Source organism: Colletotrichum destructivum, chromosome 3, assembly GCF_034447905.1.
Source record: "Colletotrichum destructivum chromosome 3, complete sequence".
In the NCBI taxonomy this organism is placed as follows: Eukaryota; Fungi; Ascomycota; class Sordariomycetes; order Glomerellales; family Glomerellaceae; genus Colletotrichum; species Colletotrichum destructivum.
The window spans coordinates 5443286-5465357 of record NC_085898.1 but is presented as its reverse complement, the minus strand read 5'-3'; the positions used below and the strand labels follow the sequence as shown (position 1 = coordinate 5465357).

Below are 22072 nucleotides of genomic sequence, written 5' to 3'. Positions count from 1 at the left end.
TCTGAATTCATCGCGGGAAAAAGGAGGGGGAATGGTGTTGGCGGTTCGGAATCATGGTTCATGACTTGAGAGCGCGATCACCACAGGCATCACATATAGATAGAAAACACAAGGTTGCTGCTAGAATTAATTATACCAGCAACTCCCTCATTTGAATCATGAACTTTCATAACTTCGTCCGTAACTCGCAGTCCCGTGAACTCTAGCGAAGGCTCTATCAACCAAGGAAAAAAAAGAAGAAAAAAAGGAAATCGCACCGCTCTTTTTTCGTAAACTTGGCACCAACGATTGACAGAACAAGAAGCAATCTGCGAGTCCGTCAATGGCACCCCAAAAACACACAGCTTCTTCTTCTTCTTCTTCTTCTTCTTCTTCTTCTTCTTCTTCTTCTTCTTCTTCTTCTTCTTCTTCTTCTTCTTCTTCTTCTTCTTCTTCTTCTTCTTCTTCTTCTCCTCCTCCTCAGTCGCCTGCAACTGAGACACAAAACAAAAATGGATCAGGGACAGACATCCCCTCGGAATCATGGATTCCCCGACTGCTGGCTTCGAACTGCCAGCTGACGGCGCTTCCTATCACCGAGGTGACCTCCCTTGAGGACTAATCCTCCATTCTTGTCGCGGATCTCAAAGTCTTCAGACGTCGTCCAGTCCTGGCGAGAGGTCTTTTCTTTAATGACGTCTCGCCCAACCTGGTTCTGGATATCTCGGCGCCCGTTGAGGAGGTCGTTGCTCAACTTCCCCTATCATACGTGTCAGATAAAGATCAACAGGACTGCAAACTCTGTTCAAGGAACTTACTCCTCGTTCCTTTGCTGGCGCGCCAGCGTACTTGCACACCCAGTCCGCGCGTGTCAAAGAATGGACAATGATCTTGCAGTCCTGGAACAAAGTCAGCCAAGCGTGAACAGGTGAATGAATGGGTGTACAGCTTTCACGTACCAAAACATTTGCGCAGATAGCGTGCCATCTCTCCCCAAAGGTATTAAAATGCTCCCACGTTGCTACCGTCTTTGATCCAGACCATAGCGGCCGCATAGTGAAGCCCTGCTGTGCCTCCGTTGCAGCACGCTGTAGGACTGTGTCAGTAAATGGTTGTATCCAGCCAGGGTTGCGACTTAGGGAACGTACCAGCAACCGCCAACTGAGCAGCTCGATCTCCACGTCCGAGATACAATGGTGGATGACGGCTTCGAGGCGCTCAGCAGGGGTACTCTTCTCATCCATGAGGATCCAGTCCGTCTTGCTAATGCCCTTCGGTCGGGCCGAGTCCTCGGCAGCGTCCTCCTGTTCGCCGTCACCCCTTTTCCGCTTCCTCGACGATGGTGCAGAGACCCCGTTCTGGTCTTGGGCTCGAGACACGCTTTCGAGCTTGGCGCGCCTCTCTTCAGCCTTGCGCAATTCGTAGAAGCTTTTCAAGTCCGTGATGGAGTTGACAAGCTTCCGCACGTATAACCGCTGCTGTTCTGCCGACCTCGGCCAGGAGGGGTCCTGGTGGGGAGCGGCGCCAGCGGCACGCTTGATGTGTCGCTCGTACGCCTCGTCCAGCTCTAGGAAGTGGTCCATGTCGCGGATGACGCCCTTGTACTGCAGCTGCGGGACGGCGGCGAGCTCGGCCTTGAGCAAAGGGTGCTGGTGGTCGGTCACGCCGCCGAGCTGCGACTTTGGCTTCCTCCCCCTGCGAGCAGCCACCGGTGACGCCGCAGGAGAACGCTCTGGCGTGGGGGCTTGTTCCGGCTGCACAACAACCTTCTCGGCTGGCTGAGCATCCTGAGCCTCCGCCGACGACGTATAGGGAGCCCCAGGCCAGCCACAAGACATCGCACGAAGCTGCAGGCCCGCGATGACTTGGTCGGCCTCGGCTGGGTGGTTTGCCGCCATCATGGAGATAAACTCGTGGAACCTCCAAACGAGCCCCATGATCTCGCTGCTGTTTGGTCTGTTATACAACAGCGTGATGTAAAAGTTGATTTCGGGAAACACCCGTGGTTCGGTGTGGTACCGGTACGGTACGACGTCGTCTGCGGATTCTCAAGTCAGCAAGTCGGTCTGTCCTCCAGGAAGAAGAATACAGACGCGTGGTGACTGTTTGTTCATCACCCGACGTCGTCAAGTTGCGGACATACTCAGGAGGACGTCGAACATCCACTTCTTTTCCTCGTATGGTACCGCCGGGTCGTTCAAGAAGTCGACATCGGCACCGAACGAGGGCAGAACCAGCTGCTCGTTGAAGGAGAAGTCGGGTATCGACATGGTGACAAACGACGTGGAAGTGGGATCGTGGATAATGATGGTGATACTGATGACGATAGTGATAGTGATAATGATGAGATAAAGAGAAGGAAGAGTAGGGGATTCGAGGCGAAGATGATGGTGAAGATGGTTCAGTCTTCAAGGTTCGTTCAGCTCCTGCTGAGGAAGGAGATAAATAAGGGTTCTGTAAAGGAGGGAGACAACTTCGGCAACCCCAGGCTGTCTAGGTGAATATAAATTTCTGGAGGCGACTTCACCTTTGTTTACTATCTTAGCGAGAGCGGTTTGGGCGAAGTTCTATAGTCGACTTCACCTTCGTCTAATCTCCTGTTTAGGGCCCCGCGTAGAGAAGCCCCAGGCCGACTTCGTCCTGAGCCGCTGAGATAAAGTCATCGCGGAGGCGAGAAAGACGAGGCGGGCGTCAAATAATTCAACGACGTTGATCCAAGATACCTATCGAAACTCACTTGATGCTAAGGCTAGCTACTGGAACATCGGTTGGAGCAGAGGGCAGCTTCTGTTTTTGAAGAGGGAAGCCGCACAGAACCCAGGCGATCGTTTTGTAGACGATGTCGAAAAGTCCAAAGATCATTGGTGTTGTTTGGGATTGTTCCTTTTTGTTAATGAGCCTCGCACGCTTGGCTGATGCTATATTGCGCTCGGGAGGACCTGTTGAGCGTCCTGGCGACAGTCAAGTTAAGCCAAGGCAAATTCATCGAAGATGAATAGTCAGACCCATTCTCGACGAGATTTCTCTGTTGTGTAATAGCAGTTTTTTTTTGTTGAGGAGGTTTACAATGCCGTAGACTCAAGGTGGCACATGTAAGAGGCCCGGAGAGCGGAAAAAGGGGGGGATTGTTTATTTGCTGAAGGTGGGCAGGTGTTGTAAGAACAGAGTTAACGTGCCGTTTCTTAGATCACAGTTCAGCCGAGACTAAACAAACACATCTCAAAGTCTTTGATCGCAGCATGGGTATTGTACATATATCAATGAAGGGAAGCTGAAACTAGTAACTACCGTAGGACTCTCAGCCTTTACTTCTTGAATAGCCATTGCGCCCTTGTTCCCAAAGCCTACAAGAGCATCGTGTCCGGGAAGTTTCCAAAATTCATGCTGGAGACGAATCCGTTGTTTTCCTGGATAGTGTTAGCCCGTACTCGTCAGACCCGGTTAAGGGTGTCTCTCTCACCATCGATTCCCAGTCCCAGTCCGCCAGCAGGTCGGTTCCGTCGTCAAAGTCCATGTCCAGATCGTGGATGTGCGGCATGTCCATCCCCTCCTCCAGCACGCCGTCCCCGGCCAAGTGTCGCAGCAGGTCGTAGCACTCGGTGACCCGCTCCTGGCACGCCGCCTCGAAGTAGTCCTCAATCTTGTCGTCGATCACGCCGTTCTCCAGGCCGTGGACGTTGGTGATTAGCACGACGCCGAGGGCGTGGCCCTTGACGTTGGTCTCGCCGGACTGGATCCGCCGGCGGGACCAGTCGTGTACCGCATCGAGGACGCCGCGCAGCTGGGCCTCGGATCCGATGACGGACATGGGGGGGCCGTTGTTCGCCTCTTCCTCCTTGAGGTTGATGAGCTCGAGACCTATCGTCATGACACCCTGGAACGGGACGGAGCGGTACGTCCCGGCGCCGTTGATGGTCAGCCGGTAAAAGTCGATCTCGGACGGCGTAGAGGGTTTCATGGGTCCGGTCCCTGCTTTGTCGGGGCACAAAAAGGCAGCTTCGCATAAGCGCAGGGCCGTGTCGACGGTCATCTTCCTGGAGAAGTAGTAGACCGGGTTCCTAAGAGCCAAGGGGATAATCTGCTGGTGGAGGGCAAAGAACAGTCGATACGACATGAACTGGACGTAGCGAAGCTGGAAGGATGTCACGGCTGGGTGGGAGTTGAGCTGCCGCATCATTCTCTGCAGCGAGGTGCTCAGCTCGTTGCTGTGCCGGAGCGTCTCTTCGTAGAGGGTATCCGAACTGAACTCGTTGACACGCTTGGCGATGGCGAGACGTGTCGTGAAAGACGCGAACAAGGCGAGGGGCACCGTCATCTGCGTGTGGACCTTGGGGTCCCTCGGCACGGGGAAGACGGACTCGGCGTCCTCGACCAGCTGCTCGTCGTCCAGGTTCGCGGGCGGCTCGGTGTCGTAGTCGGGGGTCGATATCAACGGCGGGCAGCCCGAGTCGATGCTCGTCTGCAGCACGATCTCGAGGATGGTGGCCCAGAGCCTGCGGCGCATCTCGGCGCGGTGGGGGGACATCTTGACGATGGCTTTGGGGTCGCGGTGCAGGCCCATGTACATGGCGGTCCGGACGAGGGCGCCGGCGCCAATCCACGAGAGGTCGCAGCCGATGTTGGCGGTGTGCCGCAGGAAGTGCATCAGGCAGCGGATCTGCAGACCGTTGACGGTCATCTTGGACTTCTCGCAGGGCGTGATGAGCCAGAACATACCCTCCCAGAACCACCGGATGGCAAGGGTGCGGAGGGTGAAGCGTTCGTCGTACATGGTGGCGCCGATGCCCATGCACAGCTGCAGCTGGATGATGAAGGTGTCTGTCGCCTCGGAGGGGTTCTGCCAGTACCGCTCGTAGTCGGCCCTGAAGGTCGGGATGTGAACAATGCGGTGGACGGACTCGAAGGTGCGGAGGTAGATGTCGACGAGTGCGTCAGCCAGCTCGCGGGATGGCATGTTCTGGCCCGTGGTGATGGACGCGAAGGAGGGGGTGCGGCGGGCCTTGATGACGCGTGCCAGCTTCTTGCACTTCTCGAGGTCGGCATAGAGTTGAGAATTCTTCTGGCCCTCAAACTTCTTCGCGAAGCTGACCAAGCGGTAGAGCTGATGCATGTGTGAGCGGGATGGCGATGTCGAAAAAACGCAAGAAGAAAAGGGGGACGCGTCGTGTCGGACGGCTTTTGTAGTGAGTGAGGATGTTGTTTGTTGGGATATTGAACGTCAAAAGGCAAGAAAGTACAATGTTATGAGGATAAGTAACGATGGAAGTGAACTTGACAGACAGAGGAGAGGCACCTGTGAAATATTAAAGATACTTACAGTGTCGGCGGCATTCATCCAGTGACTCTGGCCAAAGTATCGAGTCTTACTAACACAACCCCGACTGTACTTCAGCCCTTCGCGTGGGACAGAAACGCACTCGGGCGCCGCCACATCACCACCTCCACCTTTGTTTCTCACGGTTAGGTCCGACAGCTGCTGCTCCAGTTGCTTCACCCTTTCCATGAGAGAGTTGACGGTGGACGAAGAGCCGGGGCAACTCCCGGGCGTCGACGCCGTATCCGCACGAACACTGGTCGCAGCAGTAACAGAAGCCCAAGGGCCGTTGACGGGCTGCCACGTCCCAAAGTCCGCCGGGCCCGAGTGCTCGCCGGAACTGGGGGTCGGTACAAACAGGGGGTTCCCCTCGGGGGTCTCGGCCAGCCGTATTCGGGAACGACGATTAGCCTGGGTCCTGGCCACGGACGAAGCCCCCGAGTGCCTTGGCGGCGAGGGCAAGGGCTGGAATGCGGGAAGAATGGGCTCGGGATATCTGAGAGCCAGTGCCATGGAATCAACGGGCACTTCAGCGCCATGCTCCGGACTCTTCCGCGGTGCCGACTTGGTATGTGAGGCGTACGTGCAGAGGGCGTGCTTGGAGCGCACGCAGGTGCTGCAGGGGAGGTTTCTGTCGCATCGGACTTTACGCCGGCGGCACTGCTCGCATGCCAAGGCGGGCCTCCGCCGCTTCTTCTGCGCCGAATGCTGGGGCATATTTCCCGAAATGTCCATATCGGGCAGTTTTGAGGATCTTGACAAAGGGGTTTGCGGATTTGCGAGGGGGACGGTTTGATGGGAAGTCTGTGGTGCGGTGTGGGCAGCTCGGCCTTTTGTTTTGAGCTCGAGTCTCCTCACCCCCCTGTTACTTGGGCCCAGTTTTAGGATTGCTGGTGCCTATTCCTAGACTTGAAGAAAGATGATACCTTGAGATTGGTATGACTAGAGATTAGACTTATCAGATGATCAGATAAAGCTGTGTTGTCGAGGAAGAAGAAGACGGGGAAGCTGACGACGAAAGGGCAGCGGGACGCCGCTTATCCCCGAGATGTCGTCGGCATTTGTGCGTCAAAGGACCGTCTCGCCCGCCATACGCCGAGTAAAGAGACAGCTTGATTGGTCGGCCGTGCCCGGAGAGTGAAAATGCCGAGCTGCGAATGGAAATGCCGACTTACACGAGAAAGACTCAGACCGTTCGCCGAGAGGGGGTGGAGATTATGACGCCCGCGCAGCCCGTAGCATGCGCCTTAAAATGCCTTGTGTTGTAGCGAAAGACCATGTCTGTTATCTGATGGATATGCAGATATTGTGATGCGGAAGCTATCGGACGAGGTTTTGTTGTCCTTTTTTTTTCGATTGCGTTACGTTACCAAGCAACTCGGGCCGGTAGGGTGTCCAGGTCGAGTCCGACTCCCAAGCAACAGGCCAACAGCCCTTCCAATCTTCACTTAAACTGTCAAGACTCGGTCCCAGCCGTGTCGGCTGCTGGCGGCCTCGTTATTTAGGAACTTCTAGCAAAGAATCTGATCGTGCTCAAGTTCATTGAATTAACTTCCTGCGGGCGTCATTGAGGCGACGACGGCGACGGCGTGAAGGGTGATTATGCCATGAGATGGGCCCTGGGACGTTAACAGCGACTCGTTCATCTGTACACGCCAGAGAGGTGGGTGCATCGATGAGAACTCCTCCTTTTGATGGCGAGATGGAAACAGAGTTGGATTGATCCGTCGTGACAGTATGTATCCCCAATGCAAATGCGATAAGTTTAGCCACCACTTTCAGCACCGATTGTTAGTGATTGTACGGTTACTGAGCGCTCGATAACTAGTTTCTTCAATTCATCTAGCAAACTGTTTATCCTATCCTAAAGAGCATGATACTAGACGATGTGCTACGATTGATGTCGGGTTGGCGATTCGCGAGCGGAGTTCGTTACGTCTCTGCATCTTACCCAAGCAAGGTACCTTGGACCTACTGGTGTACTCGGTATCTCCAGGACCAATGCTTCCTTGCCCCATCCAACAACGCTTCCATATCCTCCAGATCCCCCTGCTTCAATCCTACTGAACCAGCGATCAGACCAGCCTTGACACTCTGATATGCCCATGAACGTGCTTGATACTCATAACCTGCACCATTCCATTCGCGTGCAGCAATTGCATATGCCTTGCTAATAAAGGAGTCCAGACCCTCTTGCTTGTATAGACTGACTAGCAACTCGGCCATTGCTGTTGGTTCGGCCGGTGCGATTTGCCTATTTTCCAGAGACTGTTCCAGCAACACAATCTCGTTGATACGATCGTCGGACAAGTCGGCAAACTGGCTAGCCTTGCAATGGCTACAGGCGCATTCGAAGCCAAGGTTCTATTTTGTGTACTGTTGACGCTCTTGGAAGGTTTTTATAGTATCAAAATAGGGCATAGTAATCTCTTCCCCAGGAGCAATGTCGCGGACTGCGTATAACTTGTGTGCCAAGATATCCCAGTTCCATTGAGGCGCCGCGTTCGGGCGACAACTATGGTTTATCTTCTGTCGTTCCGTCAGCTATTAGAGCTACCGTCTAGCTTGTTCTCCTGTGTCAAGAAACTCACAGATATATTCGCATGAACCGCAATCATGCCGGAATCCATCTCGTCATTCAACCCTGGCCAGTTCTTTGTAGGCCCACCGGAGACTCCATATCCATTCGTCCAAATCTTTTCCTTGAGGCTGTCTGTATCTGGGCCTCCGTAGAGCTCGTGAACTGCTTGGCGGGTGATTTCTGGTAGTTTTTCGATAGCTAATGCTTGGAGCGTATCAAGATCCTCTTCAGACATCGTGTTCTCCATCCAATTCGCGTCTAGGAAAAGGATTGGTGACTCTTGAGTGATGAGACTGCCTGCTGGGATGTGGCTGTTTGAGCATATGCCTCGACCTTTGCGACCGCTGGCATTGGTTCTGAACAGTGACACGCGGGCAGAGCTGGTACGGTTTGCCACAGACGCATTGGACTTGAAAATATGCCGGGCACGCTCAGCCGTCGTTATCATGGTTATGCCCTTTCCGTAGTCGAACTGTGGATCTGCAAACACACAGTAATGCTGTTTGCGGCTGTCTGACCAAACACAGGCGGACTGTTGGTCAGCCGACCTGTTGTGCTGCTGCAGAGTGTGAAGATCAAAGCCGAGCTGTCCTCGAGGGTAGCACAGTCCGGTACCATCCTTGCTGGCGACAAGTTTCTGAGCATCTTGCCCACCATTTGGCATGTGCAGAATAGATGGATCGCTACAAAATACTTGTACAGTGTAAATCACCGCGACAAGAACCAGAACATTACCGTAATGCATTCTGGGGATATGTAAAAGTGCTTTCGAGTGTGGTAGGAGATGATCTGGTAATATAAACTGAACCAAGGAAATCCTGTGTCGTTCTGGCCGGCTTGCTCCAGTTTAAGAATCAGCAAAGCAGTGATTTTACTCTCAACTACTTGTATCACAGGAGACTTTCCTTTCCAAAGTCTCTCGTATCTGGATTACTTCGTCCTTACCAAACTCTACTGCGTGACGTTCCTCGCTGAACTTTACTCTCTAAACTTAAGAAACTAAGCTTTACATCGTGCTCGCAAACCTTATGAGCTTGTCGACGAAGCGGCTGCTTATACAGCCTAGCCTTTAAAACTTTGCTCTCTAAAAACAACAAGCCAAGGTTTATAGTGTACTCGCAAACTCTACTAACTGTCAACGAAGCGGCTGCTTCACAGCTTAGCCTTTGAACCGGTCAAGTCCACACCGGGCTGACACGAATATTAGGCCTTTCTAATTCCTCCAATCGGCCCACTCTCATCTCTAGGCGTTTCACAGTTCAACAAGAACAACAACGGTCCCCAGTCATGTACATGAAAGTACAGAGCAGCCGCTGCTTGTGGGCTTCGCTGTGCCCCGTTCCGTTTGCACCGCGCGTCAACTGGCCTCAGGATTCGGCTGGCCAGCGTAACTTTCCAAACCTTGGTTATTGAAATCAATAAAGAGTAAAGCTGTGCTTGGTCAGTTTTATAAATAGCGGGCTTCAACGCCTCTTTTTCACTGACTTTTGACACACAAAATTGCTTTGGTGTTCTTATTTTCTAAGTGCAACTTATCTTCAACAATGCATATTTCCATCTTGTTATTTCTGTTGCCGACGGCTGTTTTCGGGGACAGGGGCTTTCCTGGAAGGGGTGGCACTCATTCACCTCCCCCCCCCACGTCGTAACCCTATAATGGTTGTCGGCGGCGTGAATGGAGGTCCAGGGTTCGGCATACCCATTATGAACCCTCCGCTGCTCATGCTCCCACCACTTAACCAGCCCATCATGGGCATGGGCAGGCCAATGTCACCGCCGGTAATGACACCCCCAATCATGGGGAGACTGGCAAGGCACAAGCGCGACAATGAACCGGAGAAATTTGCGTAAGTATTAGCTCAAGCTATCTTGATCCAGGAGATATACTGACTGAAAATGGGCTAGGGGGATTCAGCGCTCTCGGGTTGCTCAATCTCTTCCACAGAACGAAAGCAAGCACGACACCGAGCAAGAGGATATCAAGTAAGTGTTGGCTTAATCTACCCTGGGGGCGGTATACTGATTGGGGAATGACCCAGGGAATACCAGAACTCTCAGGTGTACGGAGACGTGGAGGACGGGGAAACCGCAGCCTGATGCCACAAAGTAACTAAGAAACGCGTACAGGGTGGCTCCGGGGGGCTTAGCAGTCGTGTATTCTGCACAGAGGAAAAGTTTTGATGGGAGGCCTCAATCTTGTGGACGAAATTGCCATTAACCTTCACAAGAAGTTTGCATTTGCAGACTTGTGACAAATTGCTACAGTCAAAAGCAAATATTTGCATCTTTCCCACTTACCAAGTGCCGGCTAGCTAGTTCAGCCTTTCTGACTGCGGAGGGTGGGGGGTGAAGGCAACAACCTGCGTGGTGAACGACAACCTTGTGCCCCATATGACGTTCTTGAGTTTGCTACCCAACCAGGATGCAGCTACTGAAGAGAGGCGTTGATGATGTGGATTGTGTTGTAGGCGTTTTGGAGAAAAACACAAGGGGGAAAACAAGCCTTCGCACGCCTTGCCACTCTTTCCAGTCCCATCCCCCGAGACGGCTGGACCTTCTCAGCCAAAGAGGAGCAGCAATGACAAACTTCACAAGGAGACGAGAATCTCTCAAGCTTGAGCATCCACTCCTTGGCTTACTCGGCGCCCATGTATCTATCTATCCTCCCGCGTGCAGCGATCCCACCGAGCCAATCGTCTAAGTAACTTTATGTTTTCTAAAGTCAAGCAAGTCGGGTTCTATCTCGCCTGCTCGCGTACATACCGAAAGACGACGTCCCCCATAACATAACCCCCGCGCCCCCGGTCAGACCTTGGACGAGTGGTTCATCCGCCGTTTACAGTTAGCGCGCTAGGCGCACATTCCTCCCGGCGGCTGATTCGTCACGTAGACGCCATCTAAACAAGCACAGACACAAAGCGAAAACGGGACGCTGGGTTGGGGTTCCGCGCAAAGGTAACTGCTCGATTTCTAGGTAAAAAGGGGGAAAAGGAGACCAAATGTACAAGACAGAAACCTCTTCCGCACCCGAGATGCAGCATTAGTCAGGAGATCATTGTACACGGGAAGTAGGTTGTGGTAGGTTCGTCGTCGGGCGCCGAGCAGATGGTGTATGCTGCGGCCCGTCATTCACTGCCCTCCGCTTTTCCTCCCCTTCGCAAACCACAGGTCATATCTTGGGCCTGAACGTTCTAATATCCTACGCCGGATACGCCTTCGAAACTCATCATGACTCCTCCTCCAGCCGCCACGCGGCACGTAGCACGCAGCATGCGTCACGCATCACGCAACGGCAACGACAACAGCAACAGCGACGGCAACTTCACAGCTACAGCCACTCCACCTTACAGAAGGAGCTCGAGGGGGTTCTCGAGGACCTTCTTCAGCTCCTTGAGGAACTCGGCACCAATGGCACCGTCGACGACCTTGTGGTCGAAGCTACCGGTGATGGTGATCTGGTCATCCCATTCGACGCCGGTGGTGCCGTCCTCGGACAGGGCGGGCACGGCCACCTTCTTGGTGGTGCCGATGGCGAGGATGGTGGACTGGGGAGGGTTGATAACTGCGGTGAAGTTGTCGACGGCGTCGTTCATGCCCATGTTGGAGATGGAGATGGAGCCGCCCTGGTACTGCTCGGGCTTCAGCTTGCCGTCGCGGGCGAGCTTGGCGAGCTTCTTGACCTCGGTGGAAATGCCCTCAAGGCCGCGAGCCTCAACGCCCGTGACGATGGGGGTGATGAGGCCGGTGGGGGTGGAGACGGCGACAGAGACGTCGACGGTGTTGTGCTGGCGGATGACATCGCCGCGCCAGCTCGAGTTAGCCTGGGGCACCTTCTTGGAGGCGACGCCGATGGCCTTGATGAGGAAGTCGTTGACGGACAGCTTGTACTTGCCGTCCGAGGAGGCGTTGAGGGCCTGGCGAAGCTTGAGGAGCTTGCTGACCGAGATGCTCGACGAGACGTAGAAGTGGGGGTTGTTCTGGGTGGACTCCTGGAGGCGCGAGGCAATGGTCTTGCGCATGCCGCTGATGGGGATGTCCTCGTAGCTGGCGCCGGAGGCAGCAGCGGCGGGGGCAGGGGAGGAGATGGCCTTCTTGACGTCGTCCTCGGTGATCTTGCCACCCTTGCCGGATCCCTTGATGTCGCGGATGTTGACACCCTTCTCCTTGGCGAGGCGCACGGCACCGAAGGAAGCGTTGGGCTCACGGTCCAGGGCGTTCTCGAGCTTGCCGGCGGGCTTGTTGAAGTCCTCGGAGGAGTTTTCGGGTTCGGGGGTAGGAGCGGCGGCGGGCTTGGACTCCTCCTTGGGCTGCTCCTTGGGAGCGGGCTTGGCGGCCTCCCCACCGGCGTCGGCGGCGGAGAAGCCCTCGAAGGCGCTAACATCGGTGCCCTCCTCGACGAGAACGGCGATGGGCTAAGGGAAAGCAGTTGTCAGTATGAATGCGCGGGCATCAGGGCGTGTAGTTGACATTGGCAGGACAAAGATGCTGAACTGCGATGTCGAAACTAGATGGGAGAAGAGGGAACGGAGGTCAAGGGGCAGGTCGCACATACGTTACCGACGGGGATGTCCTTCTCACCGGACTCCTTAAGCAGCTTGGCGATGACACCCTCCTCCTGGAACTCAAAGTCCATCTGGGCCTTATCGGTCTCAATCTCGACGAGGACATCACCGGGGGCGATGCTGTCACCGGCCTTCTTCTGCCAGGCTCCGATGTTTCCCGCCGTCATGGTGGGCGACAGGGCGGGCATCTTGATGACGGTGTGCGGGGGGTACGAGGCGTAACATCTCAGGATCTGGGAAGAGAGGTTGCTGCGGAGGAGGGCGTTGGGACGGACAGTCCGTCTCAGAACCGTGGAGATCATGGTGAATGGGGAGGAGCTCTCGCGGGCGGCGCGACAGCAGGGAGAGAAGAGATGGATGGAGTGATGGGAGAGGATTGAGAGAGAGAAATTGGCGTTGGCGACTTGGGGGCCGGCGACGGGATGGACTATGGATCAAGACGATAGGACCGTCGACGTCGAACAATTGAAGCCTATAGGCAAATCGAATGACACTGGACTCGAGGACGGAAGGAGAAGAGAGGGGAGGGGGGGAAGAAGGAAGAGAGAAGGGGTGTATCAGAGGCGACGACGACGCGGGATTATTTTTTTGGGACGACGAGGTTTGATGCTCGAGATTGATCCGACGGGAATCTTTCCTTGGGGCTGGAGTTTTTTGCGTTGAGCTCCTTCGCTGGATGGAGCTTGGGGCGCTAATCCCGATTGGGTACTAGCGCGTCCCTACAAAATGCCCTGCGCAGGGAGAGCCGTTAGCCTTTTAGTGCTTTGCAACAGTTGTATGCCGCTGCTCAGTGCTGTGCTGCGCTGTCGTTATCAGCGTTCTAGGCCAACTAACGCCAACTGCCATGTTTCGCCGACAATTGTGGCCGGTGGCCGGTGCGCCAGGTGCTTAACGCCAACAGCCAACGCCCTGCGCCAGCCAACCGGGTTCCGGAATCGCTGGTGGGCGAATAAGACCGAGTGGCCTCAGGAACTTTTCGGACTTGACGGTGGGAATAGAGCGGGAAAACAAGGGACCAGACGGGCGAGGCGCTGAGGGCTTGGCCAATAAGAGCCAGTGCTGTTGAGTGGGAGCGGGTCTCATCTTTTTTTTTTTTTGAGCTGGCGACGGAGTATCCATATGTATACGGAGACAGATATGCGTGTCTCTTTAATTGGCCTTCTGGTTACACACACGTGACGCGAAGCTGAAAAACGCGGCTGCGCTCTGTGCTGTCAGCGCCACATGCTAAAGCGCCACAGCACCACGATATTTACCTCGCCTACCGACCTCATCCTCTTCCCCCTTGGTCTGTGCTGCTGCTGCTGCTCGACTCGATCCCTTCCCCACTACAGCCTCTCTCATCCATCTTGAAATGCTGACATAATAAACAATGGGACAAACTCCCGCCACGTACACCAAATGCTCAGATGCACGCTTGCACCGATTGGCCCCAGTAAGACTCCAGCAGTGCAGCAGCTACATTAACCGACGGGGCCGGACTACGGTGCAGACATCTGGCCTACACAGTGTTCGGACCAGGCTGCCTCCTAAGCTCCCGTCCGCCAAACTGCCCACAGTGTATCTTCCCCAAATTATCCTACACCAAGAAGTTACATACGTATCGACGTGGATCGAGGTCAGGGGTCCCTCCATTCAAAGAAATTTGGACCGTCAGTCCGTCACTGCCATCGCCTCCAGTCTTGGAATTACCTGTGCAGTGTCCAATTCGCGAGGAACCACCCTTCATCTCGAGCACCAGCACTGTCAGAGCTTCCTCTCGTTCCAACTTGGCGACAATAGCAAAAACAACAGCACCAACGAACGGGCTTTGTTTGCTTTCTTACCAAGACGACGCCACGCATACAGCACCTCAGTACCTAATCAGCTGTTGTTGCTGCCATCATCCTATCCCAGGCCATTTCGACAAACTAATACCTGACCCTCCTCCTCCACCCCTTGCCTGCCGTCTCTCTCCACGTCGCCCTGCATATGCGCATGCGCCCCTCGATGTCCGGCTCAGCAGCTCATCTACTCCCACCTGTCTCGACACCTTTGTTGCTACTGCTGGAACTGCTGCTGCAACTCTAATTCCACTTGATCGCCCTCGTCGGCCTCTTGACCGCGACAGCCGTACCTCCAACTCGCGAATGGCACTTGGTCCCTCCACTGCTCCCCCATGAGCTCCCTAAAATTCCTCGTCTCCTCTCTGGAGGCCATTGCGGCTTCTAAAGAGGCCCAGAGGAACAAGCAGCTGACCGAATCTCTCCAAAAGACCCTCACAGCCATCAAGGAAAGCGACCCCGACTTCCCGGACCCCGAAATCGTCTTCGCCCCTCTACAGCTGGCTACGAGGACCGGCAACGTCCAGCTCATCACCGGCGCACTCGACTGCATCGGCAAGCTCATCTCCTACTCCTATTTCTCCTTACCCACCACCGCCGACGCCCAACAGCAAGATGCTCCTGCCGACCGCGCCCCCCTAATCGAGCGCGCCATCGATACCATCTGCGACTGCTTCCAGGGCGAGACCACCGCCGTCGAGGTCCAGCTCCAGATTGTCAAGTCGCTCTTGGCTGCGGTGCTCAACGACAAGATCGTTGTCCACGGCGCCGGCCTGCTCAAAGCCGTCCGCCAAGTCTACAATGTCTTCCTGCTGTCGAGAAACACCGGGAACCAGCAGATGGCCCAGGGAACCCTGACCCAGATGGTCGGCACCGTCTTCGAGCGAGTCAAGACGCGCTTGCACATGAAGGAGGCTCGCGTGAGTCTGGATAAGCTGAAGAGCAGCTCGAGCAACATCACCTTTGACCAGGCCGACTCCGTTAATGGCACCGCCAACGTGGAAGACGGAAAGGAGGCGGAAGAGGACAAAGAAGAAGGAGACAACGGGGAGCCGCCGGCCACCGCCGCCCCCGAGCAACCAGCCGCCGAAAGCGAAGAGAACGAAGAAAATGCCAACGGGAAGTTGACATTGAAGGACCTGGAGCATCGCAAAAGCTTCGACGATTCGCACCTCGGCGACGGGCCCACCATGGTGACCGAGATCAAACCGGGAAGAAAGGCCGCACGATCCGTCTCCGAGCAATCCACCCCCGAATCGTCTCAAGAGGACAGCCCCGAAGCCTTGGACGCTGAGGATGAGGTCTACATCAAGGACGCCTACCTGGTCTTTCGATCCTTTTGCAACCTTTCGACCAAGGTGCTGCCGCCAGACCAGCTTTACGACTTGCGCGGACAGCCCATGCGCTCCAAGCTCATCTCCCTCCACCTTATTCACACCCTCCTCAACAACAACATTGCCGTTTTCACCTCCCCATTGTGTACCATTACGAACTCCAAGAGCAACGAGCCTACGACTTTCCTTCAAGCCATCAAGTTCTATCTGTGTCTTAGTATAACCCGAAACGGAGCCAGCTCCGTCGACCGTGTCTTCAATGTCTGCTGCGAGATCTTCTGGCTGATGCTCAAGTATATGAGAGAGTCGTTCAAGGTTCGTTTCCATAACGCCAATCCCCCTCCCCCCAAACTGGGGCCGGACTAACTTGTGTCACAGCTGGAAATTGCCGTCTTCCTAAACGAGATCTATCTTGCCCTCCTTGCGAGGCGGACCGCCCCCATCTCGCAGAAGGTCTACGTCGTCAACATCCTGAACCGTTTCTGCGCAGATTCCAAGGCGTTGGTAGAGACGTACCTGAACTACGACTGCGAGCGCACCGTGGACAACATCTTTCAGACCATCATTGAGGACTTGTCCAAATTCTCCACCGCCCCCGTTATCGTGACACCGGTGCAAGAACAGCAGTACGAGGAAAAGGGAGCAAGACTCAATTCGGGTGGCGACTGGCAGTTGAGGGCAATATTGCCCCCGCCCCTATCCGTCGCGCACATCACGCCACAGCCCGAGCCCGAGAACGACATCCCCAAGGAGTACGTCATGAAGCGCATTGCTTTGGACGCCCTGGTGGACTCGCTGCGGTCCATGGTTGACTGGTCCGCCGCCGTACGGCAAGACGCAAACGGTGTTAGGCCTGACGTCGACACGAGAAACTCCGAGGACGTCCGGCCATCTATTGATCCAAGCATGAGCGATAACCCATCCCGCTTCGAGACACCAGCACCCTCGACGCCTGTTTTGGAGGACGATCCCGCCTCTTTGGAGAAGGCCAAAGCCAGGAAGACGGCCATGAACAACGCCATCAAGCAATTCAACTTCAAGCCCAAGAGAGGTATCAAGCTATTGCTGCAAGATGGTTTCATCCCCAGTGAGAGCCCGCAAGACATTGCAAAGTTCTTGCTTTCCGAGGAGCGTCTGGACAAGGCGCAGATTGGTGAGTACCTGGGCGAGGGCGACCCCAAGAACATCGAGATCATGCACGCCTTTGTCGACGCCATGGATTTTACCAAAAAGCGGTTCGTCGATGCGCTGCGCACGTTTCTCCAGTCCTTCCGTCTTCCGGGGGAGGCGCAGAAGATCGATCGTTACATGCTGAAGTTTGCCGAGCGCTATGTCATGGGCAACCCCAACGCGTTCGCCAACGCCGATACGGCCTACGTTCTGGCCTACTCAGTCATCATGCTCAACACGGATTTGCACAGTAGCAAGATCGCCAAGCGGATGAGTAAGGAGGAGTTCATCAAGAACAACCGCGGCATCAACGACAACGCCGATTTGCCTGACGAGTACCTGCTGGCCATATACGACGAAATCGCCAGCAACGAGATCGTTCTCAAAAGCGAGCGAGAAGCTGCAGCGGCGGCAGGTGCCGTCCCGCCACCGTCGACCAGCATCGCGGCTGGTTTGGGTCAGGCCTTGTCTAACATGGGTCGTGATCTTCAACGCGAGGCCTACCTCCAGCAATCCGAGGAGATCGCTTTGCGCTCAGAGCAACTCTTCAAGACTCTCTACAAGAACCAGAGGAGAAACGCACAGCGATCCGGCGTCAGGTTCGTCCCCGCCACGTCTTTCCAGCACATCGGCCCCATGTTCGACGTCACATGGATGTCGTACTTCTCCGCCTTGTCTAGTCAGATGCAAAAGACACAGAACCTCGACATCAACAAGTTGTGTCTCGAGGGCATGAAACTGGCAACAAAGATCGCTTGTCTCTTTGATCTATCGACGGCCCGGGAAGCCTTCGTTTCTGCGTTGAAGAATACGACAAATTTGAACAACCCGCAAGAGATGTTGGCGAAGAACGTGGAAGCGCTCAAGGTCATCCTTGAGCTTGGCCAGACAGAGGGCAATGTTCTCAGATCGTCATGGAAGGACGTCCTCATGTGCATCAGCCAGCTCGACCGGCTGCAGCTGATCACGGGCGGCGTGGATGAGAGCGTCGTACCCGACGTGTCGAAAGCGCGCTTCATGCCTCCGCAGCGCGAGAACACAAACGACTCTAAATCATCGACGCAGTCCAAGCGGAGAGGTGGTCGGCCGAGATCCGGGACCGGGCCGCAGGGATTCTCTAACGAGATCGCCTTGGAAAGCCGGTCTGACGAAGTGATCAAGGCTGTGGACAGGATCTTTACCAACACAGGCAACCTTAATGGAGAGGCTATCGTGCACTTCGCCCGGGCTCTGACGGAAGTCAGCTGGGACGAGATCAAGGTATCCGGGTCCAACGACTCGCCACGGACGTACAGTCTGCAGAAGATCGTCGAGATCGCCTACTACAATATGACGCGTGTGCGTTTCGAGTGGAGCAACATCTGGGAGGTTCTCGGAGACCACTTCAACCGGGTGGGTTGCCACAACAACATCACGATCGTCTTCTTCGCCCTGGACTCGCTGCGGCAGTTATCGATGCGGTTCATGGAGTTTGAGGAGCTGGCCGGTTTCAAGTTCCAAAAGGACTTCCTGAAGCCGTTTGAGCACGTGCTTGCAAACTCGCAGAACATCGCGGTCAAAGACATGGTCTTGCGCTGCTTGATCCAAATGATCCAGGCAAGAGGTGACAACATTCGATCAGGTTGGAGAACAATGTTTGGCGTCTTTACGGTTGCCGCTCGTGAGACGAATGAGAGCATTGTCAACCTCGCCTTTGAGAACGTGACCCAGGTTTACAAGACCAAGTTTGGCGTAGTCATCTCCCAGGGCGCATTCACGGATCTCATTGTCTGCCTCACCGAGTTCTCCAAGAACATGAAGTTCCAAAAAAAGAGCCTGCAAGCGCTCGAGAGCCTCAAGTCCATCATCCCGCGCATGCTCAAGACACCGGAATGCCCTCTCTCGCAGAAAGGACAGAAGGCGTCCGGAGAACACGCGGTCTCTGCCGCCGATACTCTGCAAAGATCGCAAAACCGGACATCGGTGGAGGAAGGATACTGGTTCCCGGTCTTGTTTGCGTTCCACGACGTGTTGATGACGGGCGAGGACCTCGAGGTGCGATCCAATGCGCTCGAATACTTCTTCGAGGCCCTCCTGCGGTACGGCGGTGAGTTCCCGCCCGACTTCTGGGATATCCTATGGCGTCAGCAACTGTATCCCATCTTCATGGTTCTGCGATCCAGGCCCGACTTAAACAACGCGCTCAACCACGAGGAGCTGTCTGTTTGGTTGTCCACCACGATGATCCAAGCACTGCGCAACATGATTACCTTGTTCACGCACTACTTTGACTCGCTGGAGTACATGCTGGACCGCTTCCTGGAGCTGTTGGCCCTTTGCATCTGCCAGGAAAACGACACAATTTCCAGAATCGGTAGCAATTGCCTGCAGCAGCTCATCCTCAAAAACGTAACGAAGTTCACGCCGGAGCACTGGTCCAAGGTTGTGGGGGCGTTTTGTGAGCTGTTTGCACGCACGACGGCGCATCAGCTCTTTTCCGCCACGACGATCAACTCGACGGCCTCCATCGACATGCCGCCTAACGGACTGGAGTTCTCGGGTCCTCTCAGTCCCACCGAGACGCCCGCCGAGGAAGAGTCGCTGAAGCTCAACGGATCGGAAAAGAATGGCGAGAACGCGGAGACCAGCTCAACCGACGGGAACGTCGGCGCCTCCAACGAGGACGACCTGAAGACCCCGACAGCACCGGTCCCGCCGCAACCCCATCCGCAGTCCCAGTCCCAAGCGCCCCTGGAGGAGTTCAAGCCAACATCGAACCTGCAGCAGCAGCCTGTCGTCGTCACGGCCGCTCGGCGGCGTTACTTCAACCGCATCATCTCGCGTTGCGTGCTGCAGTTGCTCATGATCGAGACGGTCAACGAGCTGTTCAGCAACGACACGGTGTACAACCAGATTCCGACGACGGAGCTCCTTCGACTGATGGCGCTGCTCAAGAGGTCGTACCTCTTTGCCAGGAAGTTCAACGCGGACAAGGAGCTGCGCATGCGGCTCTGGCGCGAGGGCTTCATGAAACAAGCGCCCAACCTGCTTAAGCAGGAGAGCGGGGCGGCCGCTACGTACGTCGCCATCCTCTTCCGCATGTACGCCGATGACAGCCACGAGCGCACGGCGGCGCGCGACGCCATCGAGCAGGCGCTGGTGCCGCTATGCAAGAGCATTATCAAGGACTTTGTAGCGCTCGAGGAGGACAGCCAGCATCGCAACATTGTCGCGTGGCGGCCCGTAGTGGTGGACGTCCTCGAGGGGTACGCGGCGTTCCCCGTGGAGGCGTTCCGGAAGCACATCAAGGAGTTTTACATCATGTCCGTGGAGCTGCTCGGCAAGGACCTTACGTCGGAGCTCCGGGTGGCGCTCTTGCTGGTCCTCAAGCGTGTCGGCGAGGTCGGGCTCGGCATCGAGGGCATGACGAGAGTGGAGGTGGACCGGAGGGACAGCATTCTCAGCAGCGCGACGGACAACACGGTAGACGGGGGTCACGAGGCTGACGCCTCGAGCAGGATGCGGCGTTGAGACGGACGACCCTACGAAATAAAAGACGTGCGGAAGAGAATAACGCGCCTGGGGACATATGGCGTAACGGGTTAGATTGTAGGGATGGTATCCTTTCTTCTTCCATGTAAAACCCCTTCAGACCGGCTCGGATGGCCGAGGTCTTTTTTTTTGGGCAGTTTCGTGTCCCATTTTGAAAACATCTTATTCATCCATGATTCTTAAGTTCCGAAAAGTGATCGCTCGTTGGGGTACTACTACTGCTGCTGCTGCTAGTAGTATTACTATTATCTAAACATCATAAAACATGCTCGCGAATGAATGCTTTGTTTTCATGTCCGTAAAACGCCGTCCGTGCCTGATAGTATTCCATTTCACATGTGTCATCTGCCATCCATCATCTCATGCCATGACGTCCCTGATAAAAGTCCGCAGGGCGTCCGACTCCTCCGGCACCGTGCGGTCGTGCAAGCTCAAGAGGGCCATCTTCAGCACGTCATCGTTCCTGATCGCCTGCCTCACGACGTCCCTCAAAATCCCCATGGTCCGGTGCGAGTGCTCGGCGACGCGCATGACGCTCATCAGTGTCTCGAAGAAGTCGACGAGGTTGAGGTGCATCAGGGTGTCCGTCTTGTCCACCATGTGCAGCGCGGCGAGCTGTAGCAGGCCCGAGTCGGCGGAGCCGGTGAGATCCGGGAACGGGGAGGCGGCGATCTCGGCAATGTTGAGGGTCGCAAGGCGGGGGATGATGCGGAGGACGCGGCCCTGAGCGAGGGAGAGCTGGCGCGGCGACAGGGCGGCGTCATCGGCGGGGTCGTGGCCGCGGGCGAGGGAGAGGACAAGGGCGAAGAGGTCGCAATCGTGGAAGATGCGGCGCCACACTCGTCCTTGGCCCGGGGCGTGGCGGCGCCTTGTGAGCTCGTGTCCGAGGGTCGACGGGGCAGAAGGGGCGGGGGGCGGCGGGAGCTCACAGTCGACTTCGAGAATGTCGCCGAGGACACGGGTGGCTTTCTCGCCAACCTCAACCTGCGGTGCTGAGAGCCAGCGGCGGATGAGCTCCTCGAGGACGCGGGGCATGAGGGAGAGCAGGGCGGCGTCGGAGGGGGAGGAGGCGGCCTTTGCGAGGATGGCGAGGGCGAGGAGGTTGGCCGAAGGAGCGGGAGAGCGAAGGGCGGCGATAAGGGAGGATTCGTCGGCTAGTTGGAGGGTTTGGGTGAAGGGGACGGGCGAGAGAAGCTTGATTGTGAGAGAAACGATGGGGGAGGGGTCGTGGGGCGTGGTCTTGAGGATCGTCGTGAGATTCGGGAGGAGGGTCGGGAGGAGGGGTGGGATGTTTGTTTCTGGGAAACGATGAGAGTTAGAATGGAGACTAGACAATGTGGGGTTTGTTGTTGAGGAGATGTCAAGGTAGACGGACCGTTCAGCTGAAGCTCTACATCGTCGAGGAGCTTTGGTTCGAGGGGCGTTTCCGGCGCCGAGACGAGGTCGTCGAGGTGCTTTTTGAGCTCGTCGAGCCCGGATACGGGAACGGTGTAGTCGGTGGTGGTCATTTTTGGTACGACGTTGTTTGTCATTGGGGTATCTAGTGTCAGGATGAGATGCGAATGAAGCAGCTCTTGAGGAGTGGCAATCTTCGAGGGTGTCGTGAAGCTGTTGACGATGGATGAGGGGGACTATGGGAAATGGTGGGGGGAAGCTCTCTGTCTAAGGGTCCCAGAACGCTAAGATAAGATAAAGCAGGCACCTGGGAAGATACGCACTGGGGTACGCGGGTTATTTGGGTGCCTTACAGCGTCGGCAGGCAGGTGGGGTGCGTCACT

The 22072-nt window shown here is 55.6% G+C and overlaps 8 protein-coding genes across 8 annotated transcripts; 2 read left to right on the top strand and 6 right to left on the bottom strand.

Annotated features, from left to right (window-relative positions):
• Window positions 1-520: 520 nt before the first annotated feature.
• CDEST_05779 (uncharacterized protein) lies at window positions 521-2249 on the bottom strand (the record flags this gene model as incomplete). The annotated part of the gene is made up of 4 exons (XM_062921938.1): window positions 521-739; window positions 798-1067; window positions 1128-2017; window positions 2123-2249. 4 exons carry the CDS (start codon window positions 2247-2249, stop codon window positions 521-523), a joined length of 1506 nt encoding a protein of 501 aa, XP_062777989.1.
• Window positions 2250-3284: 1035 nt separating this feature from the next.
• On the bottom strand, window positions 3285-6262 carry CDEST_05778 (uncharacterized protein). The gene is made up of 3 exons (XM_062921937.1): window positions 5297-6262; window positions 3440-5080; window positions 3285-3386 (listed from the first exon to the last, which is right to left on the bottom strand). The coding sequence occupies exons 1-3, from the start codon at window positions 6026-6028 to the stop codon at window positions 3324-3326; spliced, it is 2436 nt and encodes an 811-aa protein (XP_062777988.1). The 5' UTR covers window positions 6029-6262; the 3' UTR covers window positions 3285-3323.
• Window positions 6263-7264: 1002 nt separating this feature from the next.
• On the bottom strand, window positions 7265-8619 carry CDEST_05777 (Putative SET domain-containing protein; the record flags this gene model as incomplete). The annotated part of the gene is made up of 3 exons (XM_062921936.1): window positions 7265-7631; window positions 7671-7837; window positions 7885-8619. The coding sequence occupies 3 exons, from the start codon at window positions 8617-8619 to the stop codon at window positions 7265-7267; spliced, it is 1269 nt and encodes a 422-aa protein (XP_062777987.1).
• A 911-nt stretch (window positions 8620-9530) lies between these two features.
• Window positions 9531-9971, top strand: CDEST_05776 (uncharacterized protein; the record flags this gene model as incomplete). Its single annotated transcript, XM_062921935.1, has 3 exons — window positions 9531-9721; window positions 9780-9857; window positions 9914-9971. The coding sequence occupies 3 exons, from the start codon at window positions 9531-9533 to the stop codon at window positions 9969-9971; spliced, it is 327 nt and encodes a 108-aa protein (XP_062777986.1).
• Window positions 9972-10302: 331 nt separating this feature from the next.
• Window positions 10303-10513, bottom strand: CDEST_05775 (uncharacterized protein; the record flags this gene model as incomplete). Its single annotated transcript, XM_062921934.1, has 1 exon — window positions 10303-10513. The coding sequence occupies exon 1, from the start codon at window positions 10495-10497 to the stop codon at window positions 10303-10305; it is 195 nt and encodes a 64-aa protein (XP_062777985.1). The 5' UTR covers window positions 10498-10513.
• Window positions 10514-10815: 302 nt separating this feature from the next.
• On the bottom strand, window positions 10816-13038 carry CDEST_05774 (Putative dihydrolipoamide acetyltransferase/Pyruvate dehydrogenase protein X component). Its single transcript, XM_062921933.1, has 2 exons — window positions 12427-13038; window positions 10816-12286 (listed from the first exon to the last, which is right to left on the bottom strand). Exons 1-2 carry the CDS (start codon window positions 12736-12738, stop codon window positions 11219-11221), a joined length of 1380 nt encoding a protein of 459 aa, XP_062777984.1. The 5' UTR covers window positions 12739-13038; the 3' UTR covers window positions 10816-11218.
• Window positions 13039-14143: 1105 nt separating this feature from the next.
• On the top strand, window positions 14144-20650 carry CDEST_05773 (Putative Sec7 domain-containing protein). The gene is made up of 2 exons (XM_062921932.1): window positions 14144-15908; window positions 15972-20650. Exons 1-2 carry the CDS (start codon window positions 14595-14597, stop codon window positions 20271-20273), a joined length of 5616 nt encoding a protein of 1871 aa, XP_062777983.1. The 5' UTR covers window positions 14144-14594; the 3' UTR covers window positions 20274-20650.
• On the bottom strand, window positions 20491-21905 carry CDEST_05772 (uncharacterized protein). The gene is made up of 2 exons (XM_062921931.1): window positions 21670-21905; window positions 20491-21592 (listed from the first exon to the last, which is right to left on the bottom strand). Exons 1-2 carry the CDS (start codon window positions 21824-21826, stop codon window positions 20655-20657), a joined length of 1095 nt encoding a protein of 364 aa, XP_062777982.1. The 5' UTR covers window positions 21827-21905; the 3' UTR covers window positions 20491-20654.
• Window positions 21906-22072: the final 167 nt, after the last annotated feature.